The 24284-nt window shown below is 45.5% G+C and overlaps 2 protein-coding genes across 15 annotated transcripts in view; both read left to right on the top strand.

Annotated features, from left to right (window-relative positions):
- Window positions 1-7148, top strand: part of LOC118231797 (coiled-coil domain-containing protein 136) — a 35753-nt gene extending 28605 nt beyond the window's left edge. For 4 of the 5 annotated variants that reach the window (XM_035426051.1, XM_035426050.1, XM_035426052.1 and 1 more), the window contains one exon: window positions 1881-7148. In XM_035426051.1, coding sequence (XP_035281942.1) covers window positions 1881-1973 — 93 coding nt within the window. In that variant the 3' untranslated portion in view covers window positions 1974-7148. The remainder of the gene's footprint in view (window positions 1-1880) is intronic. The other variant, XR_004766150.1, reaches the window with a different exon arrangement.
- A 2314-nt stretch (window positions 7149-9462) lies between these two features.
- flncb (filamin C, gamma b (actin binding protein 280)) overlaps window positions 9463-24284 on the top strand; it is a 60988-nt gene continuing 46166 nt past the window's right edge. For 8 of the 10 annotated variants that reach the window (XM_035425996.1, XM_035425997.1, XM_035426001.1 and 5 more), the window contains exon 1: window positions 9941-10319. In XM_035425996.1, the coding sequence (XP_035281887.1) occupies window positions 9941-10319 (379 nt within the window). Of the gene's footprint in view, window positions 10320-24284 lie in introns of all 10 variants that reach the window. The other 2 variants (XM_035425993.1, XM_035426002.1) reach the window with 2 other exon arrangements.

Raw genomic sequence — 24284 nt, 5'->3', positions numbered from 1 at the left:
CATGAACGGATATGACTGCACAAGTTTAATTCACAATTTGGTAAGGACACACAGGAAGTCCGCATTCTGTGAATTTGCCCCTTTGTAGAATCTGTGGCATGGTTTTACGCTGGTAATTCTCTCACACTTAGCTTTGAGTGCTTTGTGCCATGTGTAAGAGCCTTGTGCCTGTGCTGGTTTTCGCTGCAGTAAACCTGTCTTAGGTGTTCTGCCTCTATGAGACTAGCACCAAATGGGGTGAAACAGACCATTAGCTAAACCTTGCAGAGAAATGACTTATAGAAATCTAATGTGGGAAATGCTGAGGCAAAGCGGAAGGATGAAGATGAAGTTTTGCACTGAAGGGGAAATCACAAACGCCTGCTCCTCCTCCTTGAAATTGAAACTACTTTGTCCTGGGGCCCCTTGAAATTAATGACAGTTATGACATCTGGAAAAGAAGCGCTCCTGACACACGCTTTCAAACGTTTCAGACATACAAGACACCCACTTTGCTGGAGTTTTTTTATTGACCCAAACCAAAGGTGGATTCATTTTCCTAGGGCCTCATTTATGAACACGGTCTTGGATTTAAACTTACATGCGATCTTAAGATCATTTCCCAAGGTTGTGCTCACACTTGATTTATATAAATGACTGACACCAGAAAGTGGTTGCTTACCTTGATATAGGTGGCGCATCTGCAATATATAAATTTTACATACAGTGATATATAAATCAGCGACACAAATTTAATGTGATGCAGTATAGTGCTTTACTGTTACCCCTTCACCTGAATGCGGCCATTTTCCTCTGAATGAGGTTGCGTTTCAGCATTCGCACTCTTACACTCTTCACGCCTGAAGTAGATTATTAATTTAATGTTGCTCTTAATGCGCAAACACGGCCCACTTTGGGGATTCGCGCATGATGGCAAATGAGGAAATGCCATACCGGTGAAGACAGGACTCCCCAAACGGGTCGGCACTACACCCCATCGGCACACCGAGTGTGACTTTTAATGATCCGCTCAGTTGTGTTGCGTGGATATCCTTATAGGGACGGAGCTGGTTAGCGTGGCCCGTTAATGGCAAACATACAGATATTAAATCCGCTCTCACCGAGGTGTTACTCCCGACAGATTGTAAATGAGGGCGGGTTGCGTACTGGAGTATTTGCGGTTGTTTATTAAACCGTCACACGTATGCCTGACACATTTCAGTCGCGGAAGAACATGGCAACGTGCAATCATTTTTATGGCCCCGCTCCAGATTGTAGAAAGCGCTGTTTTGAGCCAAAATGAATAATTCAACGCTGTTTTCCACGCTCGGCATCGGTGCCTCGCTGTGAGTGTGGGCCAGCTACCGGCAAGCTCAATGCTGGGACAAACTCCCACTTCCCCATAAATTATTGCTAAATATTTATGAACTTCAGCAGTGGGCCCTCGTCTCTGGGTAATGTTAATGCAGAGACGAAGTTTTAGAACGTGAAGCCGTCTTTGGAATGAAGGTAAAAATGGGTGACTTTGGAATAATATGTATATGTGATGACAGAGGATTAAAGAAGACGTATGTGTAGTCGTGCGAGGCTGTCATTGAGTTGAATGTGTGGAGTTGTTTTTTACTGGGCATTTCCTGGAATTGCTTCACTGCTATGCCCATAAACATACAGCGTAAAGCGCAAAATATTTTTAAAGGACTTATCCCCAGGGCGCTAAAGAATGGAACAAAGCTGTGTGTGTGTGTGTGTGTGAGCGTGCGTGTGTGTGTGTGTGTGTCTGGTTTTTATTTATGTGTGTGAGTGCTTGTGTAAGGCTGGGTGCATAGTCGCATGTCTATTCGTGCCTGTGTGTTTTGTGGGGTGTTTGTGACCTTTGACCTCCTTGCTTATGCTGTCGCCAGGGGAGTGAGGGAGACTGGACTCCAGTGCTGGCGGTTGCCGTGGCAGCAGCTGTGTTGCTGATTGTCCCCAGTTTGTCCAGAGCTTTGTCCTGAGGAGCCAGCCGCGTGCACCCCCACGGTGATGACACGGCCCCTCTCGCCTCACTCCCATTGGACGCTGGATGCCTGCAGGCTACTGGACATGCATGTGTGGTACCAGTCAAACCGAGCTGCATCCTCTTCCCCCCACTGACTGCTCATGTTCCCTCTCTGACTCTTTTACCTGTGCTCACACGCCAGTGCTTCGGTTCTCCACCAATAGGGTGGCTTACATACCAGTGCTTCAACTCTCAACCAATAGGATGGCTCAGAAACCAGCTCTTCACCAATAGGGTGGGGGGAGGGACCCCCTGAGGATTTAGCGGAAGACACTTTTTGTTGACTTTTTTTCCTCTTTCTTTGTATTTTCACGATGCACAGCTCGGCTACATTTATATGTTCCTTTCCTTATTGATTTACTTGCTGTCATGTGTATTGCTAACTGAAGACGATGTGCCTCGTGCGTTCCCTGAAATGTAAAAGGAAAAATTATTTGCGCAAATCGTTTTGCGCTGAGTTTTTATTTTAATTGTTTTTTTTTTTTTTTACCATAGAGAAAAGGCTAAGTCCAAAACAGATGAGGTCACTCTATTGGGGGAAAGTTGGGGGGGGGATTTTAAACCTGTCACTGATGAAACACCTCTGAAGAGAAATTAGGGGGAACCCAGTGCTTTAAAGAATTCCTTTCTTCAATCTCGTATCTCTGTGATGTAATTTTTCTTCCTTTTTTTTTTTTGCTCTCATGGATGCCTTCTTTTTCTTACGTTGATTTTTTAGAAAGAATGACAACGTGAAATACGTTTTTACTCGTATTTGTTTTAGTGCATGCTCTGTACAGTTCCAGTAAAACTAAAATGCCGATGCATGAATATTGCTCTGGAAGTTTGATCTGATGCGTTTTGGGATCGGGGTTGCGAACACATTAGCCTCATGGTGCAGGATGCGTCAGAGTGTGCTGTGGCGGTGTCTCTTTCCTGAGTGGATGCGGTGTATCTCCAGGGCTTTCGCTCTCTTAACTCGTTCTCAGTGCACGCTCGGCACGAGTGGTGTGTTCGCAAGACACTGCGTTACATCCCATAATACGCACACTTTATACGCACAGTCCTCCCTGATCGGGCTGATGACGAGGACACAAATAGTCCACCGTGATAGGCCGTCCTGAAATCAGAGGTTCTCATTAGGTCGTTGTTTGGTCGAAATTGGTGCAGTTTCGGACAGTGATAATTGCTCCCCGAACTGTTTACCTGTTGATCGAGCTCGAGGTGGGAGAGACAAATTGCGCTGTCAGGCATCTATCTGAAAAAGACATGTTCCCTCTCCCCGGTGGCCTTTCATCATTTGGATAGATGCGTTTTCATTAAGTGTAATGGCCGCTATTAGAGTAATTGAGCATTTCTATTTTTCATCCGTTAGCAGAGACAGTTTTATAGCACACGGTCTCGGAAAGGCGGATTTTTACATTCGCTAGTCGTGCAAGGCCGGACGTTTTATTGTTGTCAAAAGTGACAATGAACTAAACTGATATTTGATCGGTTTTTAATTCATCTCACTAATGAGATTATTCGCAGCAGTGATTTCTGTGTGTGTAAGGGGAGAATATACGCTCAATGCAATCATCTAAAAGCACATCCATTTTTTTTTTTTAAAGGAGGTCCGCGTGATTTCGATGAACACAACGTCTTTCTGTGCAAATGTGAAAGAACTTCTGCTTCTGCAAGGCCTGTATTTTTGCTGCTTTTCCCTCTAAAATTCTTCACACCCCGAGCCAATGCTAAGCTTAACTAGAACCGGACTTCATCGTCAGATGAGACCAAGCTTTAGCTTTATGGCCATTCAGACGAGTGGCAGGATTGGCATTGGAAGGCAGATGCTTCTGCTGAAAAGAGCATTATGCGTACGGTGAAATACTGTGGCGAATCTTTGATGTTATGTAAAACAATCTTTGATGTTGTTTCACATTTACTGGTCCCAGGGGTCCCCTTGTTAAGGCCAATGTCAACTCCAGTGAGTACCTAGATATTTTGGGCAGAAACCTGGCATCTCCCTGCGATCTTTCAGCGAGACAACAATCCCAAGCCTACCTCAAAACTATTGAGAAAATTGTATTGTCAGTTTACGATATATTTTCCCTTTTTTTGAGCGTGCAATATAGATCAATGCATTATTTATTTTATACAGCCTTTTTAATTCATCTTTATCAAGGGTGTGCAAGCATATGTAGGGCACTCTTTTTTGATGATTTGTCAGCCTTTACTGCCGGTATGCAATATTTTGTGAAAAAAAAATTTATTTTTAAATTTTTTAGGCCAAACACTTTTCCCTTAAGCCCAAGAATATGGATGTAGAAGAGGAGGGGGGTTGATTCAGAATTTTTTCTTAATTGGATTAAAAAGTTGTTTTTGTGAATACATGTATCTTATTTAAAAAGGCATCCGGGAAAATGGTAATTTGATGAACAAAAAATATTGTTATGCCTTTTGATAAACGGGAATTATTCTGTGTATATATAGAGAGGTATTGTTCATTTATTGTATAATGCATGAAAATTCTTTTTAGTTCTCATTTTTATTTCCTGACCAAATGTTTTTGGATAGTTGTTAATAATTGTACCCTCTCAGTCAGAATATTCTTACAATAATTATGCTTTTATTATTTTGTGAGTAGCGTATGACCATCTAATTGCGATGACATAATTTGAAGCTAATTTAAATTGCTGCTTGCATCACACTCTTGCTTCGGTTTGACAAAGACAGCATTGAGTCATGATAACTTTTACCAAAATCCATACAGTTGGCTTTTAAAATGTGGCAGTTGACATTACAGTTAGTAAGAAATTATAGAGCTGTGTAAAAACAAAACTTTCCCTACTCTAGAAATATCTCCTTCTCCCAGCCTCTTCCCGAAAAGGTCTTGAGGCAGAGACAAGCTTTAGACAGATTGGAAGAACCACCCAGCTGACTCAATGACATTGATACGATATTGAAGTGGCGTCATGGCGATGAGATAATGGTGCTGTAAAGACACTGTAGAGCTATGAGAATTTTATATTTGCTGGGTGAAGACCATTAATCAAGAAGCAGTGAAGCAGCCACTCTAGAGATAATAATGAAGGACAAAACATGCCCTTGTAAAACCCTTGGGCTGGAATCTTCTTGTAATTGCTATGACAAATATTTGGATCCAATTATCTATCATAGATTTTCCCACACTCCCCAAAAATGGATGTGAATTGCAGATGTACAGTATATGACTGGTTTTGTGTTTTAAAGCACTGATTATGAAATGCCTGATTGTTTTCTTCGGGTGTTCAAAATCATGTGAGGTTGGTTTACTGTGGAATGTAAACTCTTCTAGACCGGCGTACAGAAAATGCCAGACACCCGCCTCCCATCACCTCTGATGTCATCTGACCAATGTGTCACAGAGGCCTGAATTTAATCAAAAATTGTCCTTAATTTTGCCTTACACACGTACTTGCCCTTATATCTCTTTCAGAAACACCATTGGGCGAGTTCTACAGTTAGCAAAAATTAAACGAACACTTGCGTGTACTCCTAAATCAAAGCTAAGTACGAATTTTGATGGAACCCAAGCCAGAGAATAGACTTTTAAAGATTTTACAGCCCAGCCTGCGCAACATAATGAAAAACAGACTAATCTTGAGTTTAAACGCAGGTGCTATAGAGTGCTACTTAGTCTATGTGCATAAATTGATCGTGTATTGTACACAAGTACATGTATAGAATACAGTAATGCTAGATATGTACTTCCACTGGAATGTAAATCCCTTTAGTGAATGTCAAACATGTAAATAATATTTTGAATGTACATAGATAGTGATGTCTTCCGTTATAATATTTTTTTTCCAACCTAGTCAACTGTGACAGAAGCTTGTATTATGGTTAAAATGATAAAGTGAGTTTGTTGTGATTTTATTTATGGGAAGGTTCATGATAATTATAAATGATATTTAATTTGCATTGTATTGTATGTGTTTTTAATTAAATTGTGAACTTGATAAATCATTTATGTGTAATTGCAGTTAAAATGCTTTATATTAAACAGAGAGGTTTATTGATACTGCTTATGAAATAAATATGTCATGATAACCAGTTTAAAATTAATAGTTTACTAATGATGTGAGATTTTAATTTGAATGCATCTACAGTGATCTTAGCATAGAAACCTTTCAAAAGCAGCTATTTTTGCATGTTAGTAGATGGTAGATCTTGCATGCAAAAGCATAGCTAGTGCATAGTTGCTATAGTTGTGTAATTACTATAGTTCCTATAATCATGACATGTTTACTGTGATTGCATTAATGCTACTGCATGGAGATTCCTATACTTCCAGAATTACAACATTGAAACAGCAATACTGTACATTTGCATCTTTTTCCATGTGTATTCGTTTCTATATAGCTTAAATTGGAGGTGTTCTATTAAGATCCTCAAGTTGGTTTTGGGCAGATTTATATTTTTTTGACATTTGAGAATTTAATAAAATAATGAATCATCCTCTGTTACAAAGCTACAAATAATCTCCAAATAATTCATGTTTTGTAGGCAGGACTTCTGTATGTCCCCTAAAACAAGCTGAAATTCTTCCAGGTTTGTAGTCAGTGAATAGTAGACCCTTAGAGGTTTGATTACAGAAAGAATTTGGTTTATCTAAAATATCTTGGCCCCCAGCTTTCCCCTCTTCAGTACTCTGCACAAAACAACACCAGATAATGTTAATCCCATTACACACTTCAGATGTAGCTCAGATCAACAAACTCCAGTAAAGCTCACTGACTGTATGTGCACTTCTTCTGTTCTGTGTCTGTTAACATGAAACGAAATGGACTCCAGTACTAAGCTTCTCCGAATGGTTTTCGTAAGAAGTGCTTTTGCCGGCCTGACTGTTCTGTATGTACCCTGAAAGCTCAAATATATGGAGAAACTGTTTGTCTCTGTATGAGTATGTATGAGTGTCTGTCCGTCTCTGTAACATAGCAAAGAGATTGTACTGTCAAGTGATCATTAAATTGTGTGTATAGTTTCTAAAACTGTAACTTAGCTTCACTTTACTTTATTGTTAGGCTTTGTTGTTTCAAAGACAATTGTGAGTATTTTAGTAAAAAGAAAAACAAATACTGTATATTTTGTAAAGTATTTGGAAAAATAAAGTACTTTATCCTTACTCTTATTTATTTTCAAGGCTTTAGAATGTTGGTCACGAATGTGAGAAGACACTATTTTCCTCGACAAACCGGATGGAAATATTCCTTTCCTTGAAAAATGATGGGGTTTATATAATGGTGATATTTGATGAGGAGAGTCATTGGATTCGACCCCATTTGTAAGGAATATGTAGGGAAACGACAGTCTCTCTGAGATGTTATACACTTCACATGACTGCAACTTTGTGAATAAAGATGAGAAATACTTTCCTAGCAGGGCAATCCTAGCTTGCTGAGACCTACACATACAGTATAAGAGTGTCAAAGAATAGAAAAAATTTGGAGAACCATTTAAAATTTTTCAAAAATCAAGGTTTGTCCTGATTAGTCAGTAATGAAGTCCACATTCACATTGTGAATATGACTAATGAAAAATAGGCAACTTTGCTTTGGAGCTTAAAAATATCATCAGTTACCCTCAGGCCTTCACCCAGAGTCCAGTGATTACTATAAAAGATTATGAATGGTCCTCGCAATGTTAAAAGGAGCAGTGACGTACTGAACGGAGAGTGAGGGGTATATTTTACACTCCTAAAAATTGCTTGCGGCTCTGACTCAGTGGCTAGGGGGGGTCTAGAGTTAGAAGGTGAGGTGAGCCTCAGGCCCTATTCTGGGGTCAGTGTGTGCGTCTGACATGAGAGTGTCCCCTCGGTCAGAGGTGCCGCCATGCCTGGGTGAGCTCACCCGCCTAACGACCAACTGCCACACGGGGGGGAATGAAGGGTCTGAGCGAACAGTGGGCTCGGTGATCTTCACTGGGAACACACAGAGCTGGACAACCAGAAAATTCCCCATCTCGGTCCTTCTCAAAAAACAAAAATAAGCTTTTTATTGAAAGAAAAACGATATTTTAAGATACCACATGTACCAATGAAATTCTCCCTCTCGCATTATTCCCTCCCTCCATTGTAATTTTTGGTTTGAAAAGTACATTATGGGCATGACATTATGCTGTCATCACACTTAATAAAGATGATAATAAAACTGCCAAAGATACTGAAATGTTCTTTGCTGACCTACAGTAAATTATTGTCCATGTTAATTTACAAAAAAAGTTGTTTATTAAGGATTTCAGGAAACTTTGCTTAATATAATGAGGCCTGCATTTTACCTGGAGTCCAGCTATGGACTCAATTTCACATTAAAGTATGTTGCTCTGACCTTCTTTCATATTTTAATCATTTTATGTAGGTTTGCACTGTAGTTGCTTTTTCTTGTTGTTGCTGCATCAACATACGTAATCTCTTATTTAGTATGAAAATATAGTATATTTTGTCATGTCTGAAGGTTATTCTTTCCAAACAGTTTCCTACAAGCACACAATTACTAAGGGTGTTTTCAAAAGACACAAATTAACTAAGTACACCAAAACAAATATATCCAGAGTCCTCAGCACTGTACTAATTATAATACACCCTAATTCAAAGGTTTTCGTGTATTTCATGGGAATATGTTGAATAGAAATATCTCATTACTGAGGAATGTACATTTGTGGATTCTTTCAAATAGGATTTTAAAATAAACACAAAGGATCCAACATGAGTAAATAGGATGAGTCATGTTGCATACTGTTCTACTGAGGTATTTCAATAAATCGTAGAGCAATGAAGTAAACATACTTGGTACATGTGTTGTTCACCACCTCAGGTTTATGAAAAGCCACATCTCACAAAAAAACTCCTATCTGCTTGTCTCATGTATTATCACATCATAGTATAATAAGCTAAGCTTCCAATTAAAAGGATAATGCATGATCTCACTTTGGGGGGGGGGGGGGGGGGGGGGGGGGTATATAATAATAATAATAATAATAATAATAATAATAATAATAACAACAATAATGAAACGGTAATAAATTATTATTATTATTGTTGTTGTTGTTCGTCACTTTTACAGCGTTTAACGTACTCCCTGTCACAACTACACGTAAAATAATTCAAATTGCCCACAGCACAGTATCCCAGATCTTGATTTATTTGGTGCGTCACTTTCTTTTCCGGGATCAATTGTTAACCACGCTGGAGCCTCAGTCACTTCACACGTTTGCAACTCCAGCCCCCCAAGCCGAATTTGGTGCGCCTAAAAATAAGGTAAGCTGTCCCAACTGTTGGGGGCCCAGCCAATCGCCGTCTCCGTTATCCTTAGTGCCCAATCCTGCGTCGTATCATTATCGCCGTAGCATTAGACAAGTATCTATTCTAAGTTGTATATGGTCATAGCAGGACATTCCAGGGAATCCAGGGATCTGACGTGGCCTGGGGGGGTCTTCGTTCTTTTTAAACTCCTGCTCTGTCTTTAGTCACATATGCTGAACAAGTCTCTCATCGTCCACTCTGCGGCTGTCTTATAGTTTACCTCCCATGCTCACCCGGCACCGAGTCTTCAGTCTCCAAAACGTATAATCTTCTACTGAGCCAATCTGTCCATTAAGAAGCGGCCTCCACATTTCACACGATATCGCCAATTAAATTCTGACGGACTGCGCTGGAAACGAGAAACGGATTTTTCAATTCATCACCGGCAGAAGTGCTAGTTTGACAAGCCAGATCGTAACAAGTACACCCGAAAGACCTACTATCAGTCACTATTCCCCCCCCCACCCCCCAAGAGGCTACTTCCAAGTTTTGAATTTTTTCACTGCAAGCGTGTGCCTGGCACTGACCTGCGAGAAACTTTTTTTGCGCTCCCCCGCGTGTGGTAAATTTCACACACAGGACTCATTGATTGCGGCATAAAAAGGGGCACGGAGACTAAGAACATGATGAGCAATAATACGTACTACGACCAGCAGCAGCCGCCTCAGTACTACCAGGGCTCCGATAACGGGGAAGAACAGGACGAGGAGATGCCGGCCACAGAAAAGGATCTAGCGGAAGATGCTCCTTGGAAGAAGATCCAACAGAACACCTTCACCAGGTGGTGTAACGAACACCTGAAATGCATGAACAAGAGAATCAACGACCTACAGAAAGACCTCAGCGACGGGCTCAAACTAATCGGTTTGCTGGAGGTTTTGAGCCAAAAGAAAATGTACAGAAAGTATCACGCGAGACCCAACTTCAGACAGATGAAACTGGAAAATGTATCGGTCGCGCTGGAATTCCTGGAGAGAGAACACATTAAACTGGTGTCGATAGGTAAGTGATTTTCCTCGCCTAATTCTGGGACGAGTCTCTGTATTTTTAGCGTTAAAAGAAGCTGACATTTTACTCTAATGTTGAAGCAGGGGCGCTTCCTAAGAACTGGTTAGAGGGCGTCTTTGAGTCAAGAGGACTGTCTGCGAGCGTTGTTTCACGAATTAACTTTATAATGAATGAAAACTATATACAAAAAGTATTACAAAACTGTTACTTGTGCATTTAAATATTCAAGTGTTATTTTTGACGCGATATTTTAGTTTGCTGCTTTGTTTCCGATGTATGGGGACGTGTGGAAATTCATTATCCCGTTGACTCACTCCGTGCTACCAGAACATCCTGCAAAAACCGTCTTTCTGTTCACGAAACTGTATGTTGACGCATATTATGTTCGTCGCTACCAATAAGTCGGATTACATAACATGACAAATTATATGCAGTAGGCTAATGTGGCGAGGGTAGCCTATTACTATTGAATTTCGAGGGTCTGACGGGCGGAACAAAGGCTGCGGTTACTGTCCTGATTGGGATATCGAATGGGAGTGCGACATGCGCAAGTTCCTTGGCACGCTGGTTTTTTTTTAGTTTGACATTGAATAATTATTATTAATATCAATTAATTCCTCCAAGTTGTGAAAGTACATTTTGAGGTTCTTTCGAAAATTGCATCAACAAGTTTATTTAGACTACAGCAGCTACACATTTAATCCTGCATGTACAATATGTCACATGCAGGTATGTCACAAAGGAATATACACAAGAGTAGATTGTAAACAGCTATACAGAGCAAGTAGCTGAAGTAAATACGTACTTGTACATAACCAGTAGGCCATTATAATTCCATTTTTATGCATACAGTGTTGCTGCCTTGTGAATGCTTGACAATCTGAGAGGAAGGGCAACTATTCAGAAGTCAAGTACATCCACACGCAGTATTTGAGATGCAGAGAGTGTGTAATAGGCCTAAATGGTACATTATTGAGCGGTAAAGGGACAGGAAAGCTGTGTATTATTCTATCGTTAAGGCAAGCGAACCGGAACTTCGGGGTTAGTGCTCTGTACAGTCAAGCTGGTGATGAGAGGAGTTGTGCTCTTCGCGTGAAGAACTTTCACATTCTTTAATTGAAGGCGTAGCATGAGCGCGAGTCATCATCATCATCATCATCGTCGTCGTCGACATCATATAATTCCTCGTTGCTAAAATTATTTGTGATGTCACCTTTTTCGTGATAAATTAATCCTAAAATTAATCGTGTCTCCAAAGATATTCATACCTGCCAGCCTATTTACAGAGGTGTCCTCATTTCAAAGCTTTGAAACTCTTAAGGATATCAGATGCACTGCAGGGTTTCCTCCACAGTATAGTGAAGCTGGCCCCCTTCATCTCCACAGGGATAACACCACTGCTGTCATCACGTGAACTCTATTCTCTCTTGTCAATTTCATGCACACATTTTGACTGATGATAAAAAAACAGTTACGTTTATTTCAATTCTAGATTTTCTGCATTTCATCATGTTTTATATAGCCTAACATATGTTAAAAAAAAACAAAAACATTTTTTTGGGAAAATATTTTGGGTTGAAAGGTATGGACATATGTTTTCCTGCTATTCTTAAGGTGAGAGCTTCTTTTTTCTGAAAAGAAGAAGAAGAAGAACAAATAGGTACAAGCGCCATTTATTTTTACTACACTCCTAGATGAAAAATATGCATGCCCAACTCATGAATGTGTTAAACGGCCCTGTTATAACAGTAGTTGATGATGGACAGAGCCTGTGGTAAAACCGCACTTGCCTTTTTAAACTCTGGGAAAACCCGCAGAACCACACTTGTCAGCAGTTGCAGTGCATTGTGGATCACTTTCAGCCTTGACGAGCCGCTGCACTCGTCCCAGTGCACTGCTAATGTTTCCTTTGGTTCACATCATTGTGGAAAGGTGTACAGAACTCTGCCAATTTTTTTTGGAGAAGACTTGAAGTATATGTATATATATATATATCTCTCATTTATCACAGTGTGGCCATTTTGACTCTCACGAGAAGCTACAATTTAGTAAGTTCAGGGAACCCTGGTGGTGCTCACGAAGTCACTCACAGCCTACTTTACTGTGGGAGTTTCACCGTCCGGCTCCCTGCCAAAAACGCTCTCCGAATGTTCCCGAGACATTGCGCCGAGCGGGATGGCCCTGATTGCCACGTTGCTGGATCGCTGTGTGAGCTGTGTAGCCGCGTACTTGCATGCCACCTGCATAAGAACGTACACTTCACCAAGTTAGCCGAGCTTTCGTGTCTGCACGTGTCAGTTTCATGCTATGTAAATTAAAAGCAATACCTTGGAATTTGAAATGAAATGGTAATGGTGCATTCACAACGGCAGCCACCTCTTTTACAGCACGCGAGCACGGTCAGACTACCCCCCGCTTCTGGGGGTGTTCTCTGTCCCAACGCATCGACTGCGGGCTGCTTTTTGTTCTGATAGAATCATGAGTTCCATTTGCAGTTTACGGCGTGTTTAAGTGTTTGCTTGTGTAGTCAGTCCAATGAGTAAAACATGAGTGGAATCTTTCGCTGATTCACTCCAGCTGCAATTACTCGGGCCTGGCGCTTATAAATCCTGCCGGGATCCTGATGCGGAGTGCACCAGGTGCTCAGCCAATCAGAAGCGCCGCGACCGTGTGTAACCAATGAGGAAGAACGAGGATTCGAAGGCCCAGTTCGGACGAAGGTGAGCCGAAGCAGCGGCTAACCGTTAGCGCTCGACTCGGGATGGCACGTCGAGTCCACTGGGCAGTGGAATTTTCACAGTGCGCCGGCGGGGTCCGGAAAAGGGACAGGTTTCGCAGACGCCGAGGTCACGGTGAAAATGTCTGAGCGAGGCGGCTCTCGTACCGGTCACTCAAAGCCACGAAGGACCGGAACGACTTGAAATTCCGCAGGGCCCTGCTAATTAGAAAGATGGAGGAGGAGAGGAAAGGTGAACGGGGTTAACAGAGAGGGGTGGGGGGGGGGGAAGCTCCTCTTTTTAACTTCAACGTGAGGACTAAGGAAACATGAAGCATGCTGGGAATCAAGGCAACCAGGGGCTTCAGTCCATCTTAGCTCGTCGCTCGCCTGTACTCTGAACAAATTAGCCGTGGTGTTGAGTTAGGTCTGCTGCTGTCAACACGACAGGAAATCGCAGTGTGGTGTGAAAATGTTGGCTAAAATATTTCAAACAACTCTTCTGAATGAAACTTGATTTAGGGTTTTTTTTTTTTAGCGTAAACATTATCGTTATGCTAAACTTAGTGGAAACATTGATACTGTGGCGAGGGATGAAATTAAAGATGGGTAAAGGGGTATGTTAGTGATCGACTCCTCCTCCTGTTCATGTCTGTTCTTCTTCTTCTTCTTCTTATTATTATTATTGTTATTAATAACGGATGAGGGGATGGAGGGCCTTCACCTCCAGGAGGACTGTTAGCCTCCACAACAGGTTTTTAAGTGATTGTCACCTGATGTCCCGTCAGTGTGTACCCAACCATAATGCATTTTGGGAAAATTGGGTCAAGAGTGAATCAGCCGATGTGCTGACTGACTTTGGCGATACAACAGATCTTTCCAGAAGGGCAACTGTCCTGGATTGCTCAATGTGGGGCTGAGTGTCGGGTGTCAGGAGGCCAGGAAAGCCACCCCCTCGTCCTCACCCCAGACACTCTCGCCAGGAAACGAGTCTTGGGAGTTTAAATGTGGCCATGTTGCTCTGGGGTTGGGTCTGCTCCAGGAAATATGGCCCTCCACACCCATGTTTTCAAAATGTGTCAGTCACTCCCTCTCTCCCTCTCTCTCTCTGTCTCTCTCTGTCTCTCTCTCTCTGTCTCTCTATCTCACACACACACACACACACGCACACAAACACAAACACACATGCACACAACAACACACACACACAGACACACGCGAACACACACATATGCACACAACCACGCACATGCTCAGAAACACACACGCTCACAAACACGCACGCACACACACATATGCACACAAACACACACACACCCACACACACAAACATACACTCAAGTAATTGAACTCATGATTCTCACACTGCCTTCAGTTTGTTTGTCAGGAAGTCCCTGGTTTAGAGTACTGGAGGGCCACAGAGTGTGGGGCAGGGGGTCTGCTGGTGTGTCTGTGTCTGTCTGCGTGAGGTCAGAGTGTGGTGGGAGGGGCAAGTCAGTCCGTATCCCAGGACAACCAGCTGACGGACTGACAGCTGTCCGGTGCACGGTTCTTCTGCGCCCCTGAGCGAGTGATTGATGAAAAGGCAGCTGGACCCTGGGCTCTATCCAACAACATTTACTCAAAATAGCCCAGGGACCCGAAGTGGCAGTAAGGCAGGGAATCAAGAGAGAGGGGTGCTGGGGGGGGAAGTGCGGGGGAAAAACGAACAGAGGGGTCAGTGGGTTTTGGGGGACTTCAGCAGGGACTCCCCAATAACTTACGGGCCACTTTGAAGAACGGGCGACAGTTTAAAGCTAAAGATGGTCTAAAAGCTACTCCCTCCAGGAAGACACTGATAGTGGAACGTGGAGTCAGAGCGTGGGGTTTCCCCTGCGAACCAGGCCTCTTGCGTAGCCTCACGTGAAGATGAATGGGGGGTCTCTCTCTCCCTCTGGGACCCCGCTGCATGCTCTTACTCACACTAATGTGATTCTTGGCCAGGGAGGGCGGAATAATAGCGTGTAAAAATTGCGGGGAGGTGACGTCTGAGCCGAGCGGCTCTCTCTCTCTCTGTCTCTCACTCTCACTCTCTCTCCATCTCTCACTCTCTTTCTGTGTGTGTGTCTCTTGCTCTCTCTGTCTCTCTCACTCTCTGTCCATCTCTCACTCTCTTTCTGTGTGTCTCTCTCTCTGTCTCTCATCACTCTCTCTCTTTCTGTGTGTGTGTGTGTCTCTCTCTCTCTGTCTCTCTCCATCACTCTCTCTCTCTCCATCTCTCACTCTCTTTCTGTGTGTGCGTCTCGCTCACTCTCTCTCTCTCTCTCTCGCTCTCTCAGACATAATGAGGGAAACAGAGCGGGAGAGGGACGGCTGGAGGAACGCTCTGACTGGCTGCTGTGTTTTTTTTGTGACTGCAGCACGCCCCTCCCTCGCCACGCGCTGTTCGTCTGTGTGAAGGCGTGGCCATCACCGATGTCTCGCACAGCTCCCTTATGCTCTGAATAATTTTTAAAGAGAGGGAGAGAGAGAGAGAGAGAGAGAGAGAGAGAGGGATAGAGGGAGAGAGAGAGAGACAGAGAGATGGAGAGAGAGACAGAGAGACAAAGCGAGAGAGAGCGAGAGAGAGACAGAGAGGGACAGAGAGAAAGAGAGAGAGAGGGGGACTGAGAGAAAGAGTGAGAGAGATGGAGAGAGAGAGAAAGAGTGAGAGAGATGGAGAGAAAGAGACAGACAGAGAGAAAGAGAGAGAGAGGGGGACTGAGAGAAAGAGTGAGAGAGATGGAGAGAGAGAGAAAGAGTGAGAGAGATGGAGAGAAAGAGACAGACAGAGAGAGAGAGAGAGAGAGAGAGAGACTTCCCCCTCAGAGCCCAGTAAAGACACTGAGAAGTTGAAACTGGACAGGAAAAGCACGGCCACTCGCTGCTTTGACTGTTCAGTCTAGACATCATGTCAGTCCTCCTTAGCAGCTGTGTAAAAAATGGATCTTTTTTACAACCCACTTAATCCCACCACTGACCATCCAAAATTCCTTTGTAGTCTCCAGACAAACACAAGGGATCTTGATTTTATTGAGCTTTTGTGTTAAAATGTCAGCTTCTCATCGTCAGCTCAAAAAAAAAGGATGCTTATCTGCGTCCAGGTTTCTCGTCTTAGCATAAAAGTACAGTAAAAATAAGAATTGGTCACACTTCCTGTTCTCCTTTAAAGGTGTGTCTGTTTTCTGAATCACGGAGGTACTTCAGGAAGACCGATTTGTCCCGGCATGCCGGGGCTCGGACCGTTTCTCTCATGCGGGGAAAAAAAGTGCCGTCTGACCAGTTTCAGCTGCCTCATGTCTTTACTGGGCTCTGAGGGGGAAGTATTTCTCCCTCCCTCCCTCTCTCTCTCTCTCTCTCTCTCTCTCTCTCTCTCTCTCTTCCTCTCTCCCCCTCTCCTTCTCCGTCTCTCTCACTCACTCACTCGCTGGACCGTTATGACGGCATTTCTAATTGCTACCATGTGTCAGGAGCAGTCAGCTCAGAGGAATGTTTCGAGCAAAGGCCAGCACCCCCCCCAAAATCACCAAGAATGAGGGACACGAGCGAGGGAACCGAACTGCGTTTAGAGCAGAAACCCCCCCTCCCCCCCCCCCCAGACCCCGGCTCCATCCTGTTAGTATTTTATTATCTTTTCTTACTTTGGGGTCTTTTCCTGTCAAGGCTGCTGTCAATCATTGTGCTTCTGAGTCCATTTCACTTTTCGACGACATCACCTTCGGGCCGAGTCCGATCTCGTCTTCCTGTCGCAGTTTATTTTATTTGAAGTAGAGATATTTTGACGAGGATGAGACCCCGGCACTCTTATATAAGCGTCGGTCTGTGTGAGATGTCGTTGCCCGTGGCGCTGACAGGGGTCACGCGAGGTCAGGAGAACCTTTATCGCTCCTCGTGGAGGAGAGAAAGAGCAGACCTCCCTGGGCGCTGGGTCATGATGGAGCCGCTCCTTCAGTTCAAAGTGTGCTTCCCCTTCAGTCCCTCATGTGGACGGAGTTGGTTTTTAGCAAAACCTTACAGAAAAAATTATAAGATAGTGTAAGAAAGGTGTACTTTCTCCAGAATATTAAGTACAACTTTCTTACACTGTTTTATCATTTTTTTCCTAAATGAGATTGTCATTTGATTTCATGGCGAATCATTAATGGGAATGCGTCATTTGGTGTCCTTCTCTAACACCTGGTGGGAAGCCGTTGTTGCAGGTTGACATTAATATATAGACATGCTTTCATTATCACTGCTGAATATGGCAGGTGAACATGGATGATTCAGCCATCAGCACTGGTTTGTGAAATTGTCAAATTACAAAGCAGGGTTTCCCCCAGGAACGTAGTTAGTGGAGGGGGAGGGGGGGGGGGGTGCCTCAGAGGGTAAGCAGCAGTGGTGTACTTCACATGGTATAGCCTGCATTCGACCTGCTGAAAACACGACTGCATGATGCCAGTTTTGTTGAATAGCACCACCATGCTTCCCCCCCCCCTTCCATTGATATTTGGGTCTGACAGTTTTATAGTTTTTTCTGTAATATTTACGGAGGCTAGGCGCTCGTGAATTCAGCAGAAGTGCAGCGTATCCTGGGGCAGAGCATGCTGGGATACCTCAGTGGAGTTATTATCACTCAACGGTCGACTTCACAGAGAGCGTGCGAGGGCCGCTTGCCACCGGTGGATTAAATTTGAACCCGGCGATAGAATACGCGCGGGGGCCGGCAAAAACCGGTAGGAGACGTGCGCTGTGTGTGTGTGTGTGTGTGTGTGTGTGTGTGTGTGTGTGTGTGTGTGTCAGGAGAAGCACATGTGGCCCTGGCAAAAAAAAAACGATGATGTAATGTGGAAGTTTCGGGTTCTTCCGAGGTCAGCCGTCTCCTCCGCAGGAAAAGTTTATATAGCGGCGCTCCCGCCGCGCGTCTCTCCTCATGTGCTGGTTTATATTCCTCCCTTCCCTTCCCTTCCCTTCCCTTCCCTTCCCTTCCCCTCCCTTCCCTTCCCTTCCCTCCCTTCCCTTCCCTTCCCTTCCCCTCCCTTCCCCTCCCTTCCCTTCCCTTCCCTTCCCCTCCCTTCCCTTCCCTTCCCTTCCCTTCCCCTCCCTTCCCTTCCCTTCCCTTCCCTTCCCCTCCCTTCCCTTCCCTTCCCCTCCCTTCCCTTCCCTTCCCTTCCCTCCGTTCCCTTCCCTTCCCTTCCCTTCCCTTCCCTGGACACGTGCAGGCCTGTGGCGGAGAGGCCGATCTGCTCGCGGTGGGAACGTCACAGCGTCTCGGTGACCGTGGCGGCGAGGGTCGGCGACCAAGTTCGCGACCTGGTTGCTGGTTGCAAACACCAGAGGAGGGGAGGGACAGGCTGGGCGTGTCTCAGCGAGTGACACTGGCTCCTCCCACGGGCTCGGCCTGCTGTGGTGCAGTCCCCCTCCCCCAATGAGCCCTCCCTCAGCCATTTCAGGGGGGTGCCGTACAGCATACACAGTAAAATGGCCAGTGTTCATTTAACTACAGTATAGCAGAGTACAGTACATATCAGCCCAACAGGGACCATATGTACTCTGGTGGAGTTGATTTATCACTGAACATTTTACCGTGTACAAAGTTATTATGACGTCTAGGACGTTTGTGTGACGTTGTAGCAATGCGTCCACAGTGTCATTTCCAAGGTGCAGCGGTAGAGCGGAAGGTCTTGGTTGGTGTTGGCCATGGCAGCAGGCTTCCTCTTCTTCCTCTCTTTACCTGGAGCACCAAGGGCCCTCCTCTTCCTCTCTTTACCTTGAGCGCTGAGGGCCCTCCTCTTCCTCTCCTTCCTGAGGCTGAGACTGGCGGTGAGGGAAAGCTTTGTACCAGTCTGTTTCAGTCCTAGCGTGTACCCTCTCAGCAGGCTGTGCATGGCACAGCGGGGTTGGTACAGGGCGAAACCTCTCTCTACCCAGTAGCCCCAGGACCGCTGTGCAGTGAAGGTCAGGGGAAGAGATCCAGGCCAAGTGCCCCGCTGCTCACTGATCAAGGGCCTTTTTTCGGCCACAGATGAGCCCTTAGGCTGCCTGTGAAATCCAACATAGAGGTGCGGTATCAAATCCCATATGTGGGAACCTGTATGCTCCCATATCACTGCATGAGTATGCTAGCATTAGTAGCCTTGTTTCTCACTAGTAAAATCGCTGATATATAAACGACCAGGCTGCAGAATATGTACTATTTTTGCTTCACCCTGGTAAAGCCACTAAACATTGGCTGAGAAAGAAGAAACTTGCCTGTGCCATATTTATTGTGGCTTTTAGTAATGAGGTAATGGTAATTACGGTAGAAGTGTTTGGAGTGGAATGCCATGGTGAGACACATTGTGAGAGTTTTAAGTTGGTATAGCATTGGCAGTATGGGTACGAGGCTGCAGCGGATTGGACTTTTATATTCTGGGTGGCGCAGATGGCAGGGCTGCAGCAGTTTAGGGTCGGCTTGGTCTCAGTGGAGGGTTGTGTTTGCAATGCAGTATGGGAAACAGGGTTTGGTGCAGCTGGCTGTCAGCAGCCCAGCGATGATGTCACCAACAGCTTGACCCTCTCCAGACCTCTAGCTGGCAGGTTTGGACCACCAGCTCCCAGCGTCCCCCACCCCCCCATCACGCACTCTCTCGTTCCTTTGTCGCTGGCACATTACCTCACATCCCGCCGATAACACACTGCCCCCCCCCATCCACCCCCCCTCCCCTGCCCCCCCCCCCCCCCCGGGAGCTCTCGTTTCTCAGAGGGGGGAAGCCGAAGGCCTTTGAGCGTTTTTCCTAATTAGCGGGGTGAAATGACGGATAACACTTTGAGGAATTTTCCCAGGCCTTGCTCACGGTTTAGCCCGGCGCCGATGACAGATTTAAGCCGAGTGTGGAGCGAATGTGCCCTCGGTCTCCTCGCTCTCAGACTGCCGTGTTGGGCAGATGTTCGGCTGGCGTTGGAGAGAGTACTGTATATTTACACGTGCGTATGAAGACAAAATGGCCGAAAATGGTGTGCTCCAGCAACATGACCCTTGTGATTTGTTGCGACTTTCTAGTCAGGGTGGCAAATTAGTACAGGGATGCAAAAAGTGGTCTAATACATCCCTCCAGATTGTGCAGTGTGTGTACGTCCCACTTAAAATCCCCCACCTTCCCTGTCCTGCTAGTGCTCTGTGTCGTGCTTCTCGCTAGAACTCTCTAGAAGACAGCGAGCACACTTGCCTTCACGTTTTGTCAATGCGTGTTTGTCTGCCTGGCCATCTGTCGAGTCATCGTTTTTTTGGGGGGGCTGAAACACTGGCCAATTGGATTTGGCATTGCAAAAACGGCTTATTTGTATTCGTTCAGAAGCATGGCGATTGTAAAAATACTTTTTTTTTTTTTTGAATGGCTTGGCTCCCATTCCCTTCAATTAAACCCATTAAAGAATGGAATGTGGGAGAATCGCTCCTTATAATGTGGAGCCCAGGATCCACTGTCCAGTGTGTCAGGGTTGCCTGACAGACACAGCTGACGGGTCTGACTTTGATCCTGTGGAGACTCCGAGCTGGGTCACCAGTATGTTAAGCTACCATTAATACTTCTTGTTGACTGAGCATGTAGGCCTAACTAGTAAAAATCACTGCAGTTCCTGCAGTTTTTTTTTTTAGTGAATTATGACACTCTGGGCTCCATTTTAAATCCAGACACAACGGTACACTGTTCTGCCCTGTTTTCTTTGTCTGTCCCAAGTGCTGTCTACGCACAGAAGGGGTACACGTGTGTGTGAGTGTGCATGTGTGCTTGCGTGTGTCAGTGTGTTTTTTTGGGGGGGGTGGTGGTGGTGGGGGGGGCGTGTGTCGAAATGTAGTTCTCATATGCAGACTTTCCGAGAATCTGCCTGCTGGCTGTCACCGTTGAGCAGCCTCTCTGTGATTCACTTTGATTCCCACCTCTGCGCATCCCCAGCCTGTGAGCTGTTACACAGCGGAGGGAGGAACAGGAAGTATCTGCGTTACGACAGTGGACGCTGAGCCTGGCTCGTTTCACCGGGCTAGCCTGCATTTGAGCCTGTGGCGTTACTTTATGCGTTGAGTCTGTGCAGACAGAGGGAGGGAGACTCTGGTGTGTCTGGGGCTGGACACGGTCAGAGTGCAACGCAGCGGCCATGACGCATGTCTCTGGCTCTCTGCCAGGTCCTGAAAGAGCAAAGCACGCATTTGGACCCCAGATAGAGTGCTGTGATATTTTTGTGATTTATTTAGATAAATTTAGCTAATTCTTGTGAACTTCTCCAGGGATGCAAACCAGCTTCTGTTGGAGAATGAAAGTAACCCAATACTCAGCCCCCACAGTCAGGGTTTACAAAGTACAGTCTAGGCTGAGGGACGTTTTGACATAAACGGACTAGGTTAACCCTGATATACTGTAACTCAGGTTCTAGCCCAAGATAGCTGTACTAGATTCTAGTCGGCTAGAAAACTTTTCACTTTTCAACCTTATGTAGTCGGGTTTTCACCCGAACACCTAGACACCAACTTTTCACGTCAAAAAATGTTCACTGTGTATGTTTGCTGAGTCTCTCTTTTTGTATGTGGCTTTTTTTTTTTTCTAATCAGTGTGCTAAAGCGTTTCTGTTCCATCTGTTACTGTATAAGGGAGGAGACACGGGAGTACTGTATGTAGGGAGCGACGGGCGCTAGCCTCCTTCTCCGCTCCTGGTACCGAGCGCGGTGGGCCTCTCAGTCAGGCTCAGCCAGCTGGGGGGGGCGGGGGGGCGGGGGGGGGGTGGGGGGGGGGGGGGGGTATATCTGTACAATGCCCTCTGTGTGCTGGGGATCTGAATGAGGGAGGAGGTGAGAGTCGGGGTTAAGGGGAGGGTGGGGGGGGCATCACAGAAGCTGTCGCGGTCGTCTGCGTCTGTCAGGTCCGGCGGTCGCTCGCTCGCTCACCCGCTCGTTCGCTCGCTCCGCCTCGCGTCTCGGAGACGCCTGTAAGCAACTGGGGCAGCAGCTGAGCCCGTAACCCCCGGAGACGAGGCCGCGGCCCTCTCTGCTGTCCTCGGACGCACAAAAAAAAACGCCCCGGCCGCATAAAACCGAGGTGAATAACAGCGGAGGACAGCCTTCCCTCTCGCCGCGCTTCGCTTCTGACCCTCTTCCCTTTTTGGACCGAGGAAACTCCTGTCCCTCTTTCACCTCTGTAGCTGCAGAAAGAAACCAAAGATTTTCCTGGCAGCGTGTACATAGAAAGATGTCTTTCCTATTGTTTCTTTGTGGTTCTTTCTAAGTATTTCCCCCCCCACCTCCCACCCCCCAAGCCCCTGCAGACATATTTCTTGAAGCTGCTGGGCTGGTTAAAAAAGGCTCATTTCTCAGGCCTTTTAGCCTCCTGACGGGATTATTACAACAGTTCATAAATAAATGGCGTACTTTATATTAAAAAAGTATGTGTAGTTACAGTCTATTGATTTGATGTATTTGCTGCAGATATACGGTCTGTGTCTTGTCAAAAAATTATTTCTTGCTAGATTCTGGATAAGGTTTGTATTTTACTACTTTTGTTTCTTAAACTCCCTTTCCCCAAAGATATACTATTTCTCAAAGTATTTCATTTCTTTTTTCAATTCGAGGGTAGATACAAGGCTGTTTTACGCATTGGGGGACTATTTCCATGTTATCAATTTTAAAACAAATGAAATAATTTTTGTCATAAACACCAAATTACATCTTCCACAGATCTTGAATTCAGGATTTAATGCGGTGCTTCAAAAAAAAGCCTGCTTTTGTTCATTTAACACTACTTTGTGGAATATTGTGCCACTACAGGAGTGTAGCTGCACTCCTGGTCCGTTAGTCTCTGGTGTTCTGAGATAGAAACGGGATCGGACGTGTTTGAACGTCAGCCATTTTGGCTCAGGGTTACGCTGTGTGCGAGCCGGGCGGTCTGAACGGACTACAACTGCGCTGACTCACTGTGTCCTCCGTGGCCGGACGGCATTTTGAACCTTATAAGCCACAGGTGATTTGTCGGCGGCGTGTGTTCATGATTTATTTCAGGCTGAAAATAACCAGAGCCTCTTTTCTTCTTCTTCCTGCAGTGCGGTTAACGCGGTTAGGACTCCCTGTGTCACTGTGCCACCCGTTCCCCTGTGAGGCTTCGGTTTCAGGGTTTCAAGGCCTAACATTTTTCCAGCTGCTGTGGCTGTCTCCATGCCCCCCCATTGTACATGCCCGCGGGACGGTGTGTATGTGTGTGTGTGTGTGTGTGTGTGTGTACGTGCGCATGGATGGTGGGGGCTGGGGGACTGTCAGCTGGTCTGGAGGGGGGGGGGAGGGGCTTCAGATTCCTCGAGTCTGGTCATCACAGGTCACGCTGCCCAACTGTGGCACCAGCATTTGTTGGTGTCTCCGGAGATATGGGAACCAGCGGCAGACATATTTGTCCTTATTTGGCAGCTGGGTCGAGGATATGTCACCTGCCGCGGTCTGAACTGCCCCTCAGGGAGTTAACGCTCGGGGCTGCTTTGGCTGGTGGAAGAAGGGTCAAATCACACGCGTAAAAGTCCGTTATGAGCATTGTTTTATTTTTTATTTTCCAAGTATGCCTTTGTGTTTGGTAGGAACTGCAGCCTGAGGTAATATGTCCATCCAGAAACCGCTATGTTGGTGAACTGAATTATGGGGAACAGACGTTTTCAGACTGGTTTAATATCAATCACTATTGCTTAATTAGAGCCAGAGACACATTTTGTGGGTGTTTGTTTACTTTTATATATTTTTCGTTGAAACACGCATTACAGGAAAGAACATGTAACCCTCATGTACAGACGCACTGTTTTCAGGGACTCCCTCAGGATGTGGCGACTGTCGTGATAATGCACACTCTTCAGGGTCTTGTAGATTAGAAATCATGCAGTGATGTCATCCGAGGCAGGTGCCGTACTGCAGAGAGCACAAGGCACATTATCAGTGTCATAAGCGTAAAAGCTACAATACATTATTTTAAAATGCATTCCTCTCAGCTGAACTGGACGTCAGCCAGGCCATAATCCCCCAAAAACATATTGAGTAAGAGCAAGTCCAGCAGGGGTTGGGGGGGGTGGGGTGGGGGGGGGGGGGGGGTGTAGGGGGCTGGTAGAAGGCTCCTGGAGCTGTGCACAGAGCTCGGCCCGTGACTGTGTGCGTGTCGGCCTTGTCCATGGCCCGGCCCGGCCCAGCCCAGGCCGCGGCTCCCTTTGTGTAGAGTTCTGATTCGGTCGCCAGGCAACGGGATGAATTG

Source organism: Anguilla anguilla, chromosome 7 (genome assembly GCF_013347855.1).
Source record: "Anguilla anguilla isolate fAngAng1 chromosome 7, fAngAng1.pri, whole genome shotgun sequence".
Lineage (NCBI taxonomy): Eukaryota > Metazoa > Chordata > Actinopteri > Anguilliformes > Anguillidae > Anguilla > Anguilla anguilla.
This window is presented reverse-complemented; position numbering and strand designations above follow the sequence as displayed.